Below are 21,481 nucleotides of genomic sequence, written 5' to 3' on the forward strand. Positions count from 1 at the left end.
TTTTTGGTCCTTATTTGCTTTTTAAACAAAATCTATTATCTATTAATCTTATTACCTCCTACTATAACTATGTGTCACAGAAGGCTTGGATAGATTTGACTATAAAGCAGAACTTTGATATTTGTTCAACTAGGGCCCCATTTTCCATGTTTTTTGTGTGTCTTAAGTGGCCAATGAAAACAACAAATTCTGAAGTTGGTTTATCTGCAGCGGTGAAACAGGGTACAATATGACTCCTATAGTCAATTGCGCACCATCAATTTGCATCAAGTAAAGAGCCTGTTTTCGCCACTGATTGGTATTGCAAATGTTTGACAACATCACGTAAAAGACCCTACAGAATATGAAATGCCTGTTTGTTATTATGTGTAACCAAGACTTGATCAAGGAGAAGTCTCATTCTGAAACCAGCTTTTCCAAATTGTCAAAATCAGCTCAATATTCAGCCCTCTGATTGAAGATTTTTTTAGATAACACTAAGATACATTTTGTGTACTCCATCACAACAGTGTCTTCCCAGCACTGCTCTCTCCAACTCTCAATAGTGTTTCCACCGTTATTTTTCCGCATCAAGTCAACTCTTGCTACATTTTGGAACAAGACGTCTCTTGAAGTTAGACTTGGTCACACTAACAAACGGACCAGTGAAATGTGAAGCTAAACATTGCGTTTCTTTGTTGGGTAATTTCCGTAATGTTGTCAAATACAAAAAATCTAGGCCAGTCAGTGGTAAAAACAAGCACTTTGCCCTTAGGAATTACTTTGCAGCTTGTTTTGCTGCTGCGGCTCCCCCAATAATAGACCAATTTTAAAAAACTGTTGTCTCCATTAGTCACTTAGACAATAAAACATGGGAAACAGAGTCCAGGTGGAAAATGATTTCCTTTAATCTCGATGAGAGTGACTGCATTGTTTGTATAGATCTTAGTATAACTCAATAAAAAGAGATTAAAAATATATATATTATAGAATTTCACTGAGGTGTAAAACAAAACCCATTGATGACACAAACTTCTCAGTTCATGCTAAGATTCACTGCTGGACTCACAACTTGGGGACATAATTCAGATGTTTTTCTGTCCTTCCTGTCTTTCCTCTGATAGTGGAAGTCCAGAGGGTTGGTACATGTGTGCAGACAGTTCAAACGGAGGCTACGGTCAGACCACTGTCCTCCAGACACCTGTCATCTCCTCCACTGGGCCACAGTGCACCCTGATCTTCTGGTACCACATGAGTGGATTCACAGTGGGATCACTGCAAGTAAGAGGAGTAAAAATGCTGTATTCGACAGGGAGAATAAAACATCATGTCATATCATAAGATATATCATATAATATATAATATATCATATTATATGTCATATCATATAATATATCATTTCCGTCTATATTTGCAGGTGCTGTTAAAGTATGGAAACGCCACACATGAGGTTTGGTCTCAGACTGGTAACCAAGGCAACAAATGGCGACGAGGAGAAGTGTTTTTGGGGTTGTCAACCAACATCCAGGTCTGTAAAATACTTTGTTATTTAAGATACTTTAAAATGTGTTAAATATCCATATCCAAAGCAGTTAAATAGTTTATATTTTTGTACTCAGTAATGCCACATCAAATGTTTTTTGGTCCTCCATTGGGTGATGTTAGTTCTAAACAAAGACTTTCACTTATGTTTCTTGAGTTAATATCCTTTTTTTCAATACGGAGAAGCAAAAAAAATAAAGACTATTTTCAGTGACTTCCAAGATTATCAGGAAAACGAAGTAGTATTAGTATAGTAGTAAAAGTATTGCTCATATTGGCAGTGTTATCACCAGAAATATATCTATTGAATTAATTTATCTGATCTTCACAGACAATAATTGACATCAACACAGACTGTACAGATACAATGATACAAATATTGGAGGAAGGGACGATAATCTTCCTCCCAAATCCTATTATCTATCTTGTGTGCACTGCCACGTCTCTTTCTCCTTACTGAATATTCATCTTTAAATAAGTCCACAATATACATTATCCAGTGTGATCCTATTAAAGATCTTAAGAACTGAAAAGTTGTAGATATAGATGATTTGCTTAACTATCAAGGAAGCAACGGCTGCCTTTTAAATTTAAAAAGGAAAAAGAAAGGAAAAAAATATTGCATAATTAATCAAAGTTTCAAAACTAAGATATAATGCAAAATTGATACAACTGTACAATTGACAAAGAAGTTTCTGATTACAAGTTAAAATGCATTACGATAAAATCCCAAAAATGTCATAAATATTTGCTAATTAGAGTCCTTTTCAGATGATTTAGGAAAAAAGATTATGTAGATTTGGATTTAGTGGGTTGCACCACAGTGATGGTCCTCTGTGTTTTGGTTAATATTGATTAAGGGAAGTCTGACATACCAAAGATAAAAGCCCTTTGAGTATCTTTGGAAAATGAGGGACAAAATTCTGGAAAGCACTCAGGAAGTCATGAGTCGGGTGTACATAAATATACATGAATACACAAGTCTGGTATGTATTCATATTACAAGTTAAATTTGTATTTTTGAAGAGAGGAGCTGATGAGCCACAACTTTTAGCAAAGCTAATCACTCAAAAATTTCTTGATGAGTGGGACATGTGCTGGCCTGGCAGTATTACAGTACATAATAAAGTGATAAATTAAGCTGCAATAAAAGGTTGCAATTCTGTAAGATTAAGTTCGGGATACTTATGATACAATAGGTTTACAGAGTCGAGCCCTCTTAACATGATGTATATTTTAGTGTCATCATCACTTTAACAGTAATGGGCCTGTGATTGAGAATATTGACATTCACTTTGAAGGACAGCCTCATAGGTGATCAGTGTAATGGGCCTGGTTTCAGTTGCGGCAGGCTAAATTGGACATGCAGACTTGATGATCAATGAATTGATTGAGTCTAATTCAGGCTAATGACTCTTAACTTCTGAATGTGACAGTAATCAAAACTGCAATCCCTTTATGGTGTCTGCCTGCTCAGGTTATTCCAGGTCAGTGTGACCACACCGACAGAGGTCCTGTGTCATTGCACGGTAGTGGCCATCTCTTTGACCAAATACAACGGCCTTTGCACATTGTCACTGCTGCACATTAACCTTTGTCAGAGCAGACAGAGTAAGATCTGCGCTGACTGTACAATCTGCAGCCAAATGGCCTTTTCACACCGAGAAGCAATTAGACTCTTTTCCAAGTGCCCTTTTCCTCTTTTCTCTGAGACCTTCATCAGCTGACTGCAGAATAACATCAACCTGTTAGAAGAGCAGCTATCACCTCCTTTGTTTTAATGCCTTGTCTGATGATCTTAAAGGGACAATTTACTCCAAAATCCAATGTACATTTGTTTCAGTGTTAGTTGCTGAGTTTTTCAAACTTTGGTGCTTTGAGCACCACAAGCTGAGTGCTATCTAGTTCCATTATATTGGTGAAAAGGCAGACATCTCTACGGACAATATCTCCATCACTCGGCAACTCACACTAAAACAATATTTACTAATAAATAGCACTACAGATAGGAGAAAAAAAACTGTTTTTGAGAACTGTCCCTTAAACTATAAACCCTGGTGCCTAAAAATGTGATTATGTGCATATGCGATGGACAGGACTGAGGAATAATCCTAGGTTTGTTGTACTTTGTCAGGTGGTGTTCAGGGCAAAGCGCGGGATCAGCTACATGGGCGATTTGGTGATAGATGACGTCAGCTTCCTAGACTGCGCACCTCCACTTCCTTTAGACCAGCCGTGTACACCTGAGCAGTACGCCTGCGCTAACGGCCACTGCATCCCTCAGGACAACCTGTGTGACTTCATCAACCACTGCGGGGACAACTCTGACGAGGACCCCTACATCTGCAGTGAGGCCTCCTCTCATGTCTGACTGATGACACCAGGCCAAAGATTAATTCTCATGTAACTGGATTGATTTCTTCCTTTATTTCTGTCTTTCAGAGGGCTTCAGCGGGCGCTGCAGTTTCGAGTTTGACCTCTGTTCCTGGCGTCAGTGCCGACAGGATGACTTTGATTGGCTGATAAAAGCGGGCAGCACTCCTACAGTTGGCACTGGGCCATCAAATGACCACACCCTGAGAGACCCCTCAGGGCACTACCTCTACCTGGAGACCTCCTTCCCTCAGGCAGCCGGGGACGCCGCCTGCATATCAGGACCCGTCCTGAGCCACAGGAGCTCACAGTGCAAGGTGAGATTGAGGTCAAAGTGCAGAAGGCTGCAGTCAGGGAGCAGTGATTGGCTACACTAAATATTAAAGAATATTTCTGTCTCATTCTTCAAACAGCAGTATGATGCCTTTAACTTATATTTAACCACTTGACGAGCAAGATCAATATATTATGATTTATTTATGCATTGATGCTCCCTTGAGAATTAAAGTTCTACACAGAATATATGGCTGAAAATAAACACATACTGGTTACAGCAGTAAAAGTGAAATGGAAAGACTCATAAAAATCAGAATGGATGAAATAAGTTAAAGACACACTTAAAAAGTGTAATAAAATAATAGAAATCCTGTGGCTTCCCTGCCATGAATGCTAAATTTCTGTGAATCTAATCTAAAAGCTTCCTGCAGTTTGTTACGTTTAGAGGGATGAAAAAGTACAATTCCATTTGTCCTTGGTTGAATATTTTTACTGCATGCTGAAGGTACTGCATGCAAGTTTAATTTATGTTATATTATCTATTCATATATGTGGATATGTCTTGCTCAAATGACAAATGAGGCAGCAGGAAGACTGTTATGATCCGCTGCAAACCTTATAGATGCAATTTTTTTTTTCAGTCGGAAAATAAAACGTAAAGTTGACCAACTGAAAAAAAGCAGTTCTAAAGCTTACTAAAAGGCTTCCCTTTCTGACAGGGAGCTGAGGTAGTGACATTAATCTCTTCAAAGCCCAAAAGACTTCACTGACAAAAACAGTAATTTTACTTCACAGAACACAGAGTTGCTGGTCCACCGCCGCCTCAAAAGCTTCTTTGCATGTAACATCATACCGCTGGGCGCTGTCCAGATGGAGAGAGAGCGCTAGAGGAGAAGATTACCAACCAAATGCCTGTAATTTGTGCTGTTTACGCTGTTCCAATTGATCAGATTGGGAAAAAACAAGACCCACTTTAGCACTTTAAGTCCCAAAAACAGGAAGACATTATGGATAGTAGTTTAAAAAAAAAATCATCAGGTGTGATTCAAAAATCGCCAACTTCAGGCTGGAGGAGCAGAGTCAACTAATGACAAACATTAACATTGAAACGTGTCAAACATGCCTGGAGTTGGATGAAACTACAATGTGATGTGACAGCTTCTCTGAGTTTTTAACCACGATCCAAATATCTGGGAGCGGATCTAGTAGGTAGAGAAAAGTAGCTAAAGCAACGTGTTCAGAGTTGAAAATATATTTTAAAAAAAGACAATAATAAAATGCAAAATATGAAAGAAAATATAAAAGACAGTGATACGCAGACATTTACTCACCCAAAACTATCCACTATAAATACTTTTGGAAGTAATGTGTTGTCTGATGCAGTCTATTGCTTAGCCTCCAGCTCGGGGGTTAGAGAGATATAGCTAATTTGCAGGATCGATCCAACACAATTCTTAAGGAAGGCTTTGGCTCAGTCAAAATGCACATTAGGCGGGTTCAGGAGTTTATATGTTGCAGTGTCATCATGCAGAAACGTACGTCAGGTCATGGGGGAATTGTTTTACAAGAAAGAAAATAGCATTTTGATGCTAACACATACGAACTTAGACCAAAATTTAAATGTTTAGATTTTAATACAAAATGGACATTATTGGAAAGCTACAGAATGACACGAAAACCTTAAAAACATAAAAAATGGACCCAATCTTTGATATGTTGTATCTTGTTTGTTTCATCCAGACAAAAACTGGAGTGTAAAAACAAGTTAAGGTTCGAGGGCGGCTTATATGCTGGACCTTTAAACAAGCAATATATATGTTAATGTTTCCACCTGTGATCTTTGAGCTAAGCTAACCAGCTCTGGGCTGTAGCCTCATATTTAGAAGACAGATATAAGAAAATATCGATCTTCTCATCTAACTTTCAGTAAGACAGCAAATAAGTGTATTTCTCAAGATGTAATACTATTCCTTTAAGCTTGCAGTTGAAAATGCATTGCAGCCAAACAAGCTATTACAAACTGAGGGTATGTGCTTGTGCACTTGGTAGTGTGTGTGTGTGTGTGTGTGTGTGTGTGTGTGTGTGTGTGTGTGTCCTCCCAGCTGTCAGCCTGATGCTCTACTAGAAGCGATGTCTTGATTGACTGCTTGGTTTGCTCCGAGCATCGTGTCTGTCTTATTCCACTCCTGACCTGTCAATCAATCACGCAGTCAGCAAAAAGGCGCCAATTAAACTGAAGGGAGGGCTGTGCAGCGGAGGAAGTGAGAAGCAGAGAAGGACGGGGCAATCTCTCTCCTGAGATGGAGGGTGTAGCTGTGCTGCTGTAGCTCATGAACACGCCTCCATTTGTGGAGAAAACCTATAAAACATATCGCCACCTCAGTGCTGTGAGATGGAGTCACAATTTCTCTCCAAGCTTTAATAAAGACAAGGACTGGAAGGACAAAGTGCATTGATTTAGAGACAAGATTAATACTCAATTACCTTTGTATGCTCATACTGTAGGTTTTCTTCCATATTCTACTATGACAAGTAATAGTTATTATTAAGAAAGGAAAGTGAAAAAGATAATGGAGAAGAAAGTGATGTCAAAGTGCTAAAGAACATTTCAAATGCTTGTCACTTATATTATTGATTGGATTTTTCTTAAAATATGTAGCTACAAATCCAGTTCTCATGTTATATTTGTGTACTTTCTTGTAAAGTATCATTAACACCTGCACGCTTTGTACCTCACTACCTTATTTTGACACATTTCTTATTTTCCGTCTTTCATCCAGATGCGTTTTTATTTCCACATGTCTGGAGACGGCATCGGGACGCTCAGCGTGTTCAGGAAAAGCGAAGGGCATCTTCATCTCTTCCTTAACCTGACAGGAGATCAGGGCAACTACTGGCAGATGAGGGAGATCCAGCTGAGCCACGACAGAGACTTTCAGGTCATGTTTGAGGGAAAGGTGGGCCGAAGTCCAAAGGGTGACATCTGCCTGGATGACATCACTTTCTCTCCAGGGTGCCTGCTCGCCTCCTCAGCTAAAGAGGAGGGCAACACTCCTCCGCCCCCTGCAGGTAGACACTACCCTGTCATCCGTATTTTATAAGCTTTTTTTCCTGTTTCGACTGTGTTATTTTCAGGGACAAAGCTCTTTAGTATTATTAACAGGCCTTACATCTATCACATTTGTCTAAATTTGATTTGCTTTTATCCTATTGTTTCATTAAATCACCTTTCAAAATGTTTATTCCATTCTAGGGGACACAGTATCACTTTATGGTTGGTCAGTCCAATATTTTGCTTTATTTTGGACTGAAATACCTTTAGCAGTTTTAAGCAGCTTGCTATGAAATTTTGATCAGAAATTTATGATCCCCAATCAGCAATGACCCTGAGGTCTTTTCCTTTGACGTCAGCAAGACGATAACATTTTACATTTTAAGTGAAATGTTCATAGCTATTAGATAGATGTCGTTAAATTTGGTTAAACCATTCGTGTTTTTTGTATTATACATTTTTCTAAACCACAAATATGTTACGCTGCAGTGAATGTGTGGTTAGGTTTGAGCACAAGAACCACTCGCTTAGATTTAGGAAACAATCATGTTTTGGCTTAAAACACCCTCATTTGGTAGCTTGAAAGTCGCTGGACTTTTGAGAAATGGGTGATTGTTTGTGGGATAACAGGCTGTCAGAGAAATGGGCTTTTGGTTCCAATGGGACATTTTTGGGACTAATAGGACGTCAGAACTACGGCATGGCACCCGAAAAATGACTTTGTTAGCAATATCGTTGTGATTTTATGTAGCTCGAAGCATCCAGGTCTCACAGAGTCACTGAAATGGCTGTAGATCTATGTCATGTGTTCCTTATGCATTTTTTGAGGGGAGATTTTGTAAAATTTCTTGTTAGAGCTGGATCAGAAAGTGTTGATTTTTGCCAGTCTGTGAAACCCCATGAGCCCCAGTAGTTTTCACTGTCACTTGACAACAATGGTGATCTTTGACAACTTCAACGCAACATAAACTCAAGTACAAAATTTCATAGTAGCAGTTAAATTCAGTAGACAAAGACTGTGGTTCAACAAGGCACTGAAGAATTACAGTAAACAGCTTGGCCTGTTAGTAGTGGGGCAACAATAACAAGCCAATATATTTCTGCCAAGGACCAGAGCCATGTTAAAGGCCAGTGTGTAGCTGGAACATATTGGTTTTTATTATTGTTCCTGAAGGAACTGGCCAGTCAATTACAGCTTTTTAATTCCACTGTGACAAGGAGAGTGCTGGGATGGCCGTCTTTTTCTTTTGTTTAGTAAGTAACTGTGTCCCTTTAGGGCTGTTTTCCTATATGAGAAGATTTTACATGTTTAAAAAATAACTGACAGTGTGATAAAATGTGGCTGTGAAGCCCCGAGTGCCAAATTAGATTATTTTTCTGATGTAGGAAAGTTATTACATTACGAAAATGTAGATAATTGCCTGTTTGATGACTTTCACTGTGATAGTGTGCTCATATGAGCAATAAGAGAATTATTGGCAAAGATATGAGAACCTCATCTTCATTTGGCGGGAGAAAATTAGCAGTTTCAGAAATTGATGCAATATTTATAAGGACATCAAAATTACATTTGGTTTGTCCATAGGGTATGACCGACACGTGTGTCAGATCTCCTAGAAATTAAGGACATTGATCACATCTGTCAGTTGTTTCTGAGTGAACACGGAGCAACATCATATGAATATTAGGGTGTCAAACCTTTGAAAAACCTAAATTTCACACAGGGGCAGTGCGCTGATTATATATAAAAAATATACAAATCACATTCTTTGTTCAGCCGTTTATTAGCATGCTGTTTGTACCACGATAAATGTGGAATTAAATATGCAATAAAGATGCAGTTTTAATTTCACATGAAGCAAAAATTCTGAACATTTTCTGTTCACTGCTGTCGGAAATACTCGGAAACTTTTTGAAACATTTGCTAGGCGCCCTGAGGTCCCACACTGTTTGTCTCTGTCCGTCTCAGCACTGACAAAAGCAAACCCCTTCTGTGTATCCATGTATTAGAAGTTCCTCTGCATCCCTTTCTCCCTCTTTATGTGGACACCCTTTAAGAGACGAGAGAAAACAACAAGAGCTGATTTATTGCTATTGTTACCGTGGCTATAATTGGCCTATTAAATTTATTGCCTTTCTCTTGTATTGGATGTTGGGAAGAGGAGAGAGCGTCTGTGCTCAGAAAGGGATGAAACTGTGACGCTGTGTGGCCCCTCCAACTTGTCTTTTTGAGATGAGCTGGAGACAGCTTCTGTCCATCAGCAGAAGTGTGATGTGTAGGATTTTCCTCACAGCTGTCTCTTTCTCTTACTTGTTTCCCTGTCTCGCTGTCTCACTGCATTTGTCAGTATAAGTGCTTACAGTGAACAGTTAGACCCCCACAGGGTTAAAGTATTAATAGATAGCGGTAGAGAGCTCTGAAGTAGTGCGACCTCACTGAGATGCTAATGATGTTTTCATGCTTAATGCTGTTTTTAACATTTAGCATATCGCTAACAGTTTGTCATCTTTCTCTGCTGCTCTGCTTGATGCCTATACCGAAACTCAGGAGGTGCTGAAGAATGCTCGAATGATGTTTATGTCTTGAACAGCATGTCGACTCTGTTGGCTCCGAAAACAAAAAGTCTTATTACCAAGAAAAATGTTCTTAGATGTGTCTCTTGGTATTTTAGCCCTACAGATAGTTTCGACTTTCTTTGTCCCGGTTGAGATATCAGCATCCAAGATTTCTACTCAAACTTAAACATAGTCGACAGTGTTAGGCAAGTTACTCAGCAGAAAGTGTTATTAGTTACCATCAAAGTGTAAGTTACATTACTAGTTTCGTTACTCGTTAGACATTATATCTTTTGAATTGAGCTAGAATCCCATCCAGACTGACTAAAAGTGTTTCAACAGCACAAAGCTTTTATATACACGTACATATACTAGCTGAAGCAAAGGAGCTCTAAGTATCTGTCATAAGGAAAACAGCATGTAGAATTACGAGGTTCAGAAATACCAGAAAAGAAAAATATTGTGAAGGAGAAAGGGCAGATGAGGTGTTTTTTTCCCCCCTTTTTCAAAACATGACAGCATCATTTCCAGAACAAGTAATTTCAGAGCAAATAAAGCGGGATGGAAATAGAAATGGATGTGAGTCTGTGTGAGAGTAGAGGAGTACGAGGTATTTCTTGAAGGTTAAGACAGGGAGTAACACCGCTGCCCTGACAGTGAAATGAAGTTCATCCCACCATTAAGGGAGCCGGGCGGGAGAGGACTCTGCTCTCCTCAGCTGCTGCAGGCTGCAGAGAACGTGCAGTAATACTGATGAGACCAAAAACAGCAGGAACTGTAATTACATACTGAAGCGCCTCTGGGGCCTTTTCCAGCCACCGCTTCATTCTATAATACTATCACATTATATGATGGAGTGGGGAGGCACTGCATGCACCCTCATCATGTGTTTTTATATGGCTGGGAGCTTTATCTTGGCTTTAACAAGACATTGTAGAGTGCTTGCCAACAATTTGAACCTAATGTGTGCAAACTAAATGGAAAAATAAGATCATCAGCAGCAAACATTTTACCGCATGTGAAAAAATCACAGAGAATTCCAATTTAAAAGCTTGCTATTTTCTACCCGTCGCAGTTTATAAACTAGGCAAAAATGGAAACAGAGCAGAAAACTCTTCTCCTCCTTTTGAATGTGGCTCTTTCTGTAAATGTCCTTTCACATCTGAAGAAAGCTGGAAGGAACATTTACTGTACTCTCACCTACACTCAGTGGCCACTTTATTAGGTACAACTGCACAATCCAACTCAGTCCAAAGCAACAGCCCTGCCATAAATCTAACCCTTCAGAGCTCATAGTGTTCGGTTTCTATGCCTCTACACTGGTGATAGCCGTGGCCCGAGGCATTATGTTTTCATATTGTTTGTACATTTGTCCTTTACTTGTAAATGTGATATCTCAAGAACTCCTTATTTCTTCAAATTTGGCCCAACGTCCACTTGAACTCAAGAACATCTAACAAGATTGTTGTGGTCAAAGGTTAAAAGACCAAGATCACTATGACCTACATCAGATTTTCCTGACTGCAATATTTCAAGAACACCTAAAGGGAAGGACATTTTGGCACAAAGTGCCACTTTGACTCAATGAAATGACTAGACTTAGGTTGTCATAGGTCAAATGCAAAGGGCACTGTAACTACGAATCTGTCTTACTCTTGTGAACATGATATCACAAGTACACCTTGGAGCATCTTCCTCAGAATTTGCACAAACGTCCACTTGGACTCAATAATGACCTGATTGTAATTTCATGGTCAAAAGTAATAGATCGCGTTTTCTGTAGGCCAACCCGGAAGCTAACGTTGTCTGGTCTGTTGTATTTTTTCATTTGATTTTGGATCATTGCAGAAAATAAGCTCTGTGGTAAACAAACATTTATGACATTTCAGCAATTTTTACAAATAAAGACCACTTTTCAGATTTTTGAAGCCTAAATGTAATCGCCAGAGGGAAGAAAATCTATTGTTAGGATTATAAACGAACTACACTATAGTCACTTTGCCACCGCTTTAGCCTGTACAGTCATGTTCAATTCGGCTCAGCATAATAATAATAATAATAATAACTTTATTTATATGGCACCTTTAAAAACAGAATTTGCAAAGTGCTCTGACAAACTAAGCAAAGCGCAAATGGGCTACATAGACAGCAGTACAACAACAGAAAGCCAAACAGTCCTATTGAACACAAGCGAGAAGAAACAGGGGTAGATAGAGGACAAATAATGCAAGATGCAGGACATTTAAGTCATTAAACATAATACAAAGAAATAGACCAAAAACAACAACAAAAACAATGAAAGCAATAAAACAACAAATAAAAGGAAATAAAATAGATAAAACATAAAAGACAAAATAAATAAAAAAGATGACATATAAAAGCAAGTCTATAAAAATGGGTTTTGAGAAGTCAATTAAAAGAAGTCACTGTGATGACTTTCTGTTGTCTCATTTAGCCCCTTGTTTGCAGCTGCTTTTTTAAGACACACTGAAGCTTTAAAGTTTGCGAGCAGGGTATGTACTGACATATTTTATGCTGTAGAACAAAATGTGAAAGTCTCATAAGCTTGTATAAACCATAGACCTTATTTCAGGCTTCTCACCAAAATCCTTGTCAAAAAACCAGTTGGCTTTGAGATGAGAGAACTGGAAGTGCTGAAATGCTAAATATTTTCTGGTTTTAGATCTCATTCCTGGGGTTCTCTGTTCTCCTTGAAGATAAATCATATGTTTACGACTGAGGTCATGGATAAAGATGGTGTTGTACTGGACTGCAATAAATTCGGGGGTGTTTTTTTGCCTTCTATTCATATAAATGAGGCAGGCAAAATATTAAAAACACCTCCAGATATAATGCAGTCCAACACAACTTCACCACAATTTATTCAATGTTCAAAAATTAACACCTCTGTAACTGTGTAAAAAAATCAGTCATTGTTACATTTTTACAACAGATAAATGATAAAAAAAATAAATTCATTTCGACAGCTGTAAATTAGACTAGGCACATTATTTGGACTGTTTTTTAATGCACCAGGACAAAGAAAAGGAGGGAACCGGATAATGATGAAGATACAGTTTCATTTATAACTTATTAAAAGTAAAGAAAAGGTAGCTAGATAAAATATATAAATTAAATGGAACTAAAACACATGAGATATCATTAAAAAGTTGATCTGGGGCAACATCTTTGCACCAGGGGGCAGTATGCCACTCAGGGTGACTGACGGACTCACTGTCAATGTGGACAGCGGGTCCCTGGTGTGAAGCTCACATTGCACACAGCAATGCAATAACCATGTAACAAGATATGCACTGGATGTAATCAGGGCTAATGAGTACATTCAGAGAGTAACAGGTGGAGAACTTCAGGCTGCTCTGGGAAAAGTGGCATATTTTTAGTTTCAACCATTAACTTTAAAATTAGACCACCTGCAGCTTCAATAAGCTCCACATCAGGTGGTGAGGCAGCCCCGCATCACAGCGGGGCGCCGTGGCTTCCTGTGCGCCTTTGTTGGGACACATTGCTTCTGGTCTTATGCATGTGAAGAGGAACAAAGGATTAGGAGGGGACTTATACCCCTTTCTCCTCTTTACTTACAGGGACCACCCCTCTTCATCACGCCTCATCTCCCTTTCAAAACCCAAGCAGTGACCCCGCTGGAATGCCTGGCACCAAAAGAGGCAGATTACAGTCTCCTGCAGCACTGTTACCCCATGATACACTGATTTGAGTTTATAGCCCCATGCCTCCCTGTGTTCTTAAGCTCCTTAAAGAGACCCTGATGCTGCATGCAGATGGTCTCAACACTCGAGTTGACTTCTTATGCCCTGAAGTTAATACTATACTCCTGTGGTGCTGTTAAATCTAGTGAAGCACCCAGTAGATAGGGGGGAAAAAAAGTTGTTTTCTTGCACTCCAATTCTTAAACGAATAGCTTTACATTTTGGGAACTGTGCTTGGCAAGACTTGGATGAGAAGATTAATACCACTAAAAATGAAGTTGCAGCCACCGTATGTTTAGTTTAGCTTAGCATAAAGACTCGTAACAGGGAAAGCACCAACCAGCGCTTGCTTTACCCTCCTGCAACCCTGCGTCCTCATGAGGATATTACATTTTAGATTTGCTGCATCTTATACTTCATTCTGCTTAACTTACAGTACATGAATCTATGTAAAAACAAGGTGGCAGCCTCTGCTAAGTCAGTGTACAGCCGATCTCAACACAGAAGTGGACAAAGTACAAAACCTGATCAAATATTGTGGTTGAAAATTTGATATATCCTCAGCGAAGTTTGTTTGATAAACTGTGCAGATTTGCCCAATTTTAGCAATAGTGACAAATTAAAACACTTAATTCGGAGGTACTTTTTTAAGGACATTGGGACTTTATTATTGTAGCATTTCACACAGGCCAGTCAGGTAACAGATTGTTAGGAGAGACGAAAGTAACATTCCTAGATTTAAGTATGGAGCAGGACAAAGTCATCCAGAGTTACAAAACAACAAATCAAAAGGCTTTTACATTTATTGCATCGTTTACAATTTACACAGCCGTGTTCAGACATTGAAACGAAACATTTTGAGTAGTTTTACCCTTGAACATTGAACCCTAATCTACAGAGTTACAAAACATTGAACAAATTTTTCATTTGTGTTTTTGAACAAAAATTTGCAGTTACTGAAATTTAAGTTTTATACTTTATCACACACTTATGACTATTAAAATTAAACCTTAAGTCTTTATATGAGGACATCATTTCTTTCAAAAACAACTCACTGTTCAAAGACAGCACTTAGATTTTCATACTTATCATGTCCCACTTATTTTAAATAACTAGGAGAAATTCAAAATGTACACCAAACAAAAGCCGGGGCCTCAGGAGGTTAAATATAAGAACAGGCAGAGCTACAGACCAGGAGACAAACACAAGTCTGACTGCTGTTTTGTGTGTGTGTTATTTATTTCCAGGCTCCTGTCCGTCAGGTTTCCTGCCTTGTGAAAATGGTCAGTGTTTCACTCCGGGGCAGAGCTGTGACTTCACAGATGACTGTGGCGACAGCACTGATGAAAAGGATTGTGGGACTTCCTGCTCCTTCGAGAACGGGCGCTGTGGCTGGAAGAGCTCCCTGGCCGATAATTTTGATTGGACATTGGGCACCGGGTCTGTGAATAGCATACGGCCTCCATACGATCACACAGTGATGGATGAAAGTGGTATGTGTTCACGATTTTCTTTCATGTATTTTATGCATGGTTCATTCAAAGTTTTGAGTTTTGTTCACTTTAAGTTTCTCATTAAAATTAAGTATCTTACTGTTCTAGCCTCCTCTTTGAATTACCATTGTATAATTGAACAAGTGCACCTTCACTTCTGGGTGGTTTCGTATAATTGGAGTGCACGAAACTGAGCTGACTTTCAAATTTCCACCTGTTCAACCCAAAATGCTGCGGTCGCTTTCCACAATGTTTTATTCATGACAAAATCAATGAGCTCCTTCCCCGGTATGTGAATGTACAGCAGCTGAGTCTTTAGGTGATTGATGCAGGGCTGTATTCCCATTATACAGTGTGCATGGTAAACAGAGATACACATGAATTAATAAACACATATGTGCATTTGCACACACAACTTACAGAAGTTTTTTGAGCATCTTTAAGTTAAAGCAACAATTCTGACACAGTTGGTGTCAGCAGATGGGTTTCCATTTACCTGCTTTTATGTGCATTTTCAATTTGTGCATCAAATGTAATCTGAGTTGAAATGCCAAAAAATTAGGAAAAAAAACCCCCTAAAAACGTTTTTACGCTTGGGAGAGATGAATAAGTTGGGCCATCCAGGGTCCCCACAGATCCTTAGAAAGTATTACAAATGCAAAGACATTGAATGGAGGATTTTATTCATCTTTTTTTGATATTGCATTGTAAAATCTGTTCTATTCTATTTTTTGTATTAAGTATTTAATAAATTCCTTTTCTTCAACTCACCTTGATGGGAATCCAAGCAATGGAAGCAGAGTGAAAAACACAAAATTGGAAAGAAAAAAATACCACGAAAGCAGATATTTTCTTCTTCTGCTGGTAAACCAAATAGATACTTTTATGATAATATAATATGTTCAGATTCATGAATTATTGAAGATAATTGAACTTTTTCACTGGTCATGTTTTTTTATGTTACAGTGAACATTTGAGCAAAATAAAATTGCCCTTCTTCAATTTTAATTATTCTAAAATTAACCTTAAACTTCATTCTGAGTGGCATTAAAAAACGTCTTAAATCTAACATGAAGGATGCACTACCTTTGCTCTTGTATTCAGCCATCTTCCCACATTTTCTCCTTTCTTTATGAGCTTGACTTGCATGAGAAACTTGAGAGTGGTCTCAGGGTGTAGAAAGGCAGTGAGATATTAAGAGATGTGTCAGAGATTACTCTGCGAGCCCTCGCCCTCACTCCCCAGCCACACCGCTCCTGACCTTGCTGTAATTTGTCACTGGCTGCAGGAGCTGCTCATACAGAGATAGTCATCAATTCCTCTCTGCTTTGTCTCCCTTGTCGCTGCCCTTCTCCTCCATCACGTCTCTTCTTTCTTCTCTCGTTAGGTCATTTCGTCTTCCTGGAAGCTACTCCAGTGGGACTCAAAGGTGATAAGGCACATATCAGAAGCTCTTTTTGGAAAGAGTCGAGCGCCATCTGCAAGCTCTCCTTCTGGTACTACATTTCCCACAAGGCCTCGGGAACAATCCGCCTGCTGATCAAGGTAAACCATCTGCAGGAGTGTGTTTTGACTGTTTGCACACAATCAAGACAATTATGCCAGTTTGTGATAGTTTATAAGACGAACCCTCCAAATCCATCGCTTTTTATCAAGTGTGGTTACCATGATTACACTCAGTCAAATATAAAGCCTGTTTACATTAAATGATATAAATGTAGACAGTATTCACATCATCTTAAGGCTAAGTCAAGTGCTGTCAGTAATTCGGTGCAGCTGTCAATCTCTCTGCCAGGTTTCAGATCTGTGGGGGGGCTGAAGTGAGTCATGGGGGTCGTAGTCACCCCTCGGCCCAGAGCAGCCCCACCCCACCATCTGGGCACACACCAGCCCTGCCAGTTCTCAAGGCTCTTGCTCAGTTCTTGCTTGTTAGGCATTCAGCCATCTAGTTTGTGTATGCATGGTTGACTTTCAGGGATTAAGATTTCTGCTTGCAGCTTTTCTGCCATTGAAATTCTGTTGTGATTTACTGTGCCTCCAACCTGTGTAGTCTCAACTTCATTTAACTTTGCACAGGTACAACTCAAAGTCAAGGTGCAGGAGTCGTGCATGAGTAGATTCATCCTGTAGTGTGTGTGATTGTGCAGGTTTTTCTCACCTACTTATGTATGCACAGCACGTGCTTGATGTTAGTGTGTCCTTGTTTGCGCCGCAGAAGCTGTTTTATGCAATTTGCAAAAACACGTCAGCAAGTTATCATGTAAATTTGGGTTATTTTTTTCTTCAAACACCAAGAGGTTGTAGCCCGTCTTGAAAAATTTGCATCTCATTCATCGCTCTTGCAAAAAATGGTACTGGTACCGTCTTATGCTGCAGCAGCAAAGTGAGGAAACAGAGCTTATGATGTGATTGTTTTAGGAGAGAAAATCAAACTTATTCAGCAGGTAAAAGCTCAGCAGAACTTTAAACTAAACTGTCTTACAGATTAAGAAAGTCTACAATTGCTGCAAAAAGAGCAGTTTATTTAATTTATTAAATTAACTAGCCAACACACTTTATTTTTATAGTAGTAGTAGTAGTAGTAGTGTACTATATACCCTTTGTTAAACACCATAATGTTGGAGCGCAGATCATACTCTGAACTCTGACTGAGCAGCAAAACATCGGATGCAGTGAAAGTGAAAGTGAAACTTAACCGTCCATTGCGCTGGCTCTAAAAGTTTGCTTTCACTTCTCGCCTCTCTACAGCTGTTTCTCTTGTCATCTGATCTGATCAGCTCTGACTGGATTGACAGATCAATTAAATACACACCTACTCAAACTCCTCAAACTGCTGCTGAGGAAAAACCAAAACTCACACCGATGACTGCAGAAAACCGCCCCATCTCCCTACCCTGGTGTTTTTGCGTTTCCTTAAAATGAGCAGTTAATATCTACATATTGAGCTGATCCTCTTCCGCTGCAATAACCCCTAACAGACAAACCAAACACTGGCTCTGAATTGGGCCATTTACGTTTTTATGTTTTTTTGCGTTGGCCACTGAGTTCTCCTACACGCTTGGCACACAGGAGATGTTTCAGATCCGCAACCTCAATGCTATGAAAGTGTGAAATCATGACCTGTTTTTTGAGATTTATGTTTTTAATTGGAGCCAATGGGGTCTGACAGTACTGAGAAGAGTAAAGTTTTAGTGCTTGTCTTAATGTGGGGGCTGTTGACCACAAAAGAAATACAGACTGTCGACAGACTTATTTATTAAATGTTCTGACTGTACAGTAAATTTAAAGTATCTCCATGTGGTGTTCTTTTCACCACTCAAATACTTAATCCGGCACCTGTGCATGATCTTATATTTATTGATGCTGCTTTGAATGAAAATGATCATACTCTCCAACCCCACTACTGCATGCTATTGATTGCATATTAAAGTCTGGTGCAGATGGGATCACGCCGCTCTTAGAAATTCAAATCGTGGGAGTTTTTCAGTCGAGCCCACTTGCTATTAGATTGATTGTGTGACTCTTGTGAGGGGCAGAAGATGATGAATGCACTATTTTACATGTCCTCTATGTTTGCATATGGATGAAAAATGTAAAATCTGGCCTTTTAAGGTAGGTTAGCTCTTGAAATGAAAATGAGGCGGCTGAATACCTTATGCACAGACACAGAGAGAAGGCTGTGTGTCCAGAAGGTCAGGGTGTAAGATTTTAGACATTGACTGTGTAGTGTGCTTATTGCCCTAATTGTGTGTAGTGTGTGCGTGTGTGTTTGTGTGTGTGTGTGTAAGAGAGAAGGAGAACCAATATCTCAGCTCAGCTTTATGTCCCTACAGTCTCCAATGACACATAAATGGTGTTAAGTGCATGTGTGACCGGGTTCAAAGACATTAGCACTTACAGATTATTGCTTTGTGCTATAATTTACAACATTATAGCGTTTTCATAGCCTCTGTGGTGCCTGGAGTCAAAGCAGCCACATAAAGACAAACATGAACACACTTTTGCACAAGCATGACCACAAACACACATGCTGCAAACATCAGAGTGTGGATACAGTGCGAGCCATCTTTAAAGGTTGATTGAAGAACAAAGGCAGTTATGGTAATGACGCTGGAGACTTCAATGGGCAGAGACACAGAGTGGGAGGGAGGGGATTATATTTACCTGGCAAGTGTTTTCCTCTGTGAAGTCTCACAAGGGGCTCAACAGCGCTGTCTATTTATATCACCGAGCCTGTGAACTGCTCGAGGCGTCATTCATCACACTGATAACTGTCCTCAGCAGTGAGTGGACTAGACATGGCAGGGTCTCCGAGTGAACCGGGAGGGTGGTGCAGCAGAAACCGCTGTGTGTGGTGTCTGCACGCGGCCTGATAATGATATGTCATCTTGATGTATGCATCTAATATGCAACGCAGCATGTGATACAGGGAGATGCACCAGATATTTAGAGAGGAGAGTTACTCCCCAAAAACAGAGACAGAGGCATAATTTCAGTTTTATGCTTTGGATTTTGCATTATGGTATTATCAGGAGCAGACAGAGGTGTCAGGTACAAACAGCTCTGACTGCTCCTGCTGATTGTTTTAAAATAAAACAGAAAGGTTGAAACCAAAACTATGTCTCTGTCTTTTTAGTAACTCTTCTGTTACACATGTAGCGATATCTGCCACAAAGGTTTGGACTTGGTCAAAATGTTTGTTGGAACTCTTAAATGCAAGTCTTTTCAATATGCACAATTTGAGGGCTTATAGAAACACGCCTAGCGTAAAGTCTTTGCAGGTACTGTCCCCAGTAGTTTAAATGGCGGACTGTGGTACAACGAAGTAACTGTGGAGAACAAATGCAGGGTGACCTGTGTTGTTTGTGGTTCTGAGGAAAACAGAAAGTAATCCAGTTGTCTTTGCGACAGCGGGGCCGACTATTTTTGAGCAATACATGCTAACTTTTTTTTAAAAAAGAAATATTTTCCCTTTTCTGCAAAAAATATACCACTTTGCTTTTCAGAAGTTGTATATTTTCCATAGTATTTTGTGAGGGCAGGCTGTTTGTTTGCCTTACTGACAAATCCATTTAGAATCATCATGCTGCTTTGATGATTGAGAGAAATTCCTAAAAATGAAGTTAAGTTAAGTTAAAATGAAGCTAAATATTCTGCCATTTACTCACTTATATAGTTGAATATGGTGGAATGGGTTCAAATGTGGCCGGTCATTATGGTGAGCCAAACATCTGCCAGTCAGCCAAAGAAAAGATGTTCTACCCAAGTAAAAGATAGCATGACAAAGATAATCATTTGAACGGGTGCATGATTCAAAGCACAGTTGTATAGCGGCTCTATCATGCAAACAATATACTGATAAATCGGTGCTGTAACATTCCTTAACTATGCAGGGATTGAGAAAAAAATGTGGATTCACTGTGAATTGAAGGTGAGCTAACAGAGAAACAGCTGCCAGCGTTTTCATACAATGAAAAAGCCATGAATACAAATTGGATTTCAGCTTAGTGGAACATTCAGTATATTGTAAAGACACGGGGGATTCGAAATTTTCCAATAAAATAAGCATTTTATTGTGATTGCAACTTTCTTTGTTCTTTTTTTTTGCCCTCTCGACTGTCACCGGGGGGATAATAAAATGAAATTATGCAAATGTTTATCCGCTCTTCACTTTGAGCAAACTGACTTTGTGGTTGCATTGCCTTGACTGCAAGCGCGGGAAATGAATCTTCAAATTGATCCAATAAACGCCTTGACTGATACGCCACAAAGACGTCAAGTGTTAGCTAGACATGCCAGCATCACACACTTGTCAGTCGCTCTGAGGCTGCTTTTATGGTTTGAGCTGGTACTCAATGACATAAATCTGGATAAGTCCTGCTGTAACGCCGCCTATTAATCTATGCTTTACTCTCACAGTAACAAGATTATTTCAAGCCAGGGCTCTGCTGGCGTAGAGCAGAGGAGACAGCCTGTGCATGCCTCACCCAAGGGTGCATTTTAATAGGCTTTCAAACTGCAGAGTAGGATGTGACATTGCTTGTCCTCTGGTTTTGAGTACATTAGACCAGGTCTCTTTTACCGCAGTCCAGCCACATCTTGAGACTTCAAGTGCAATACTTTTGAATTCTCACAAAACAAGATAATATACTGTGTATTGTGTTTACCTGCTCACTTGCAGTGTCCAAAAAGTCTTTCAGACTAATTCTCATCCTGAAACTGTCCTAAAACTGAATTAACGATGTGATGTTATAGACCTGCAGTAACTCTGTCACCTTTGAAAAAGACCAGAGGACAAGGAAGCTGTTATGAATAATTACACAGCTATACCATCATAATATTATACTCATGAAGTCAAGGAGGATGGGTAGTTAAATCTGTACTTTCCTCTATTAAACACTGTGTGGTTTAACCAGGCAGAAGCTTCTCCGTATTGACCTGCAGGTGAGGTAGATTTTAACAACCACTCTGATCACCTCAAGCGA

At 39.4% G+C, this 21,481-nt stretch overlaps 1 protein-coding gene across 3 annotated transcripts in view; it reads left to right on the forward strand.

Moving 5' to 3' along the window:
• Positions 1-21,481, forward strand: part of malrd1 (MAM and LDL receptor class A domain containing 1) — a 78,180-nt gene that overhangs the window by 31,686 nt on the left and 25,013 nt on the right. For all 3 annotated transcript variants that reach the window (XM_088072125.1, XM_042510908.2, XM_088072126.1), the window contains 7 exons: positions 1,104-1,260; positions 1,397-1,507; positions 3,656-3,869; positions 3,964-4,211; positions 6,951-7,239; positions 14,751-14,996; positions 16,384-16,541. In XM_088072125.1, coding sequence (XP_087928251.1) covers positions 1,104-1,260; positions 1,397-1,507; positions 3,656-3,869; positions 3,964-4,211; positions 6,951-7,239; positions 14,751-14,996; positions 16,384-16,541 — 1,423 coding nt within the window. The remainder of the gene's footprint in view (positions 1-1,103; positions 1,261-1,396; positions 1,508-3,655; positions 3,870-3,963; positions 4,212-6,950; positions 7,240-14,750; positions 14,997-16,383; positions 16,542-21,481) is intronic.

The sequence above is a fragment of the Plectropomus leopardus genome, chromosome 21, assembly GCF_026936395.1.
Source record: "Plectropomus leopardus strain MGB_pleo_1.0 chromosome 21, ASM2693639v1, whole genome shotgun sequence".
NCBI classification, from domain to species: domain Eukaryota; kingdom Metazoa; phylum Chordata; class Actinopteri; order Perciformes; family Serranidae; genus Plectropomus; species Plectropomus leopardus.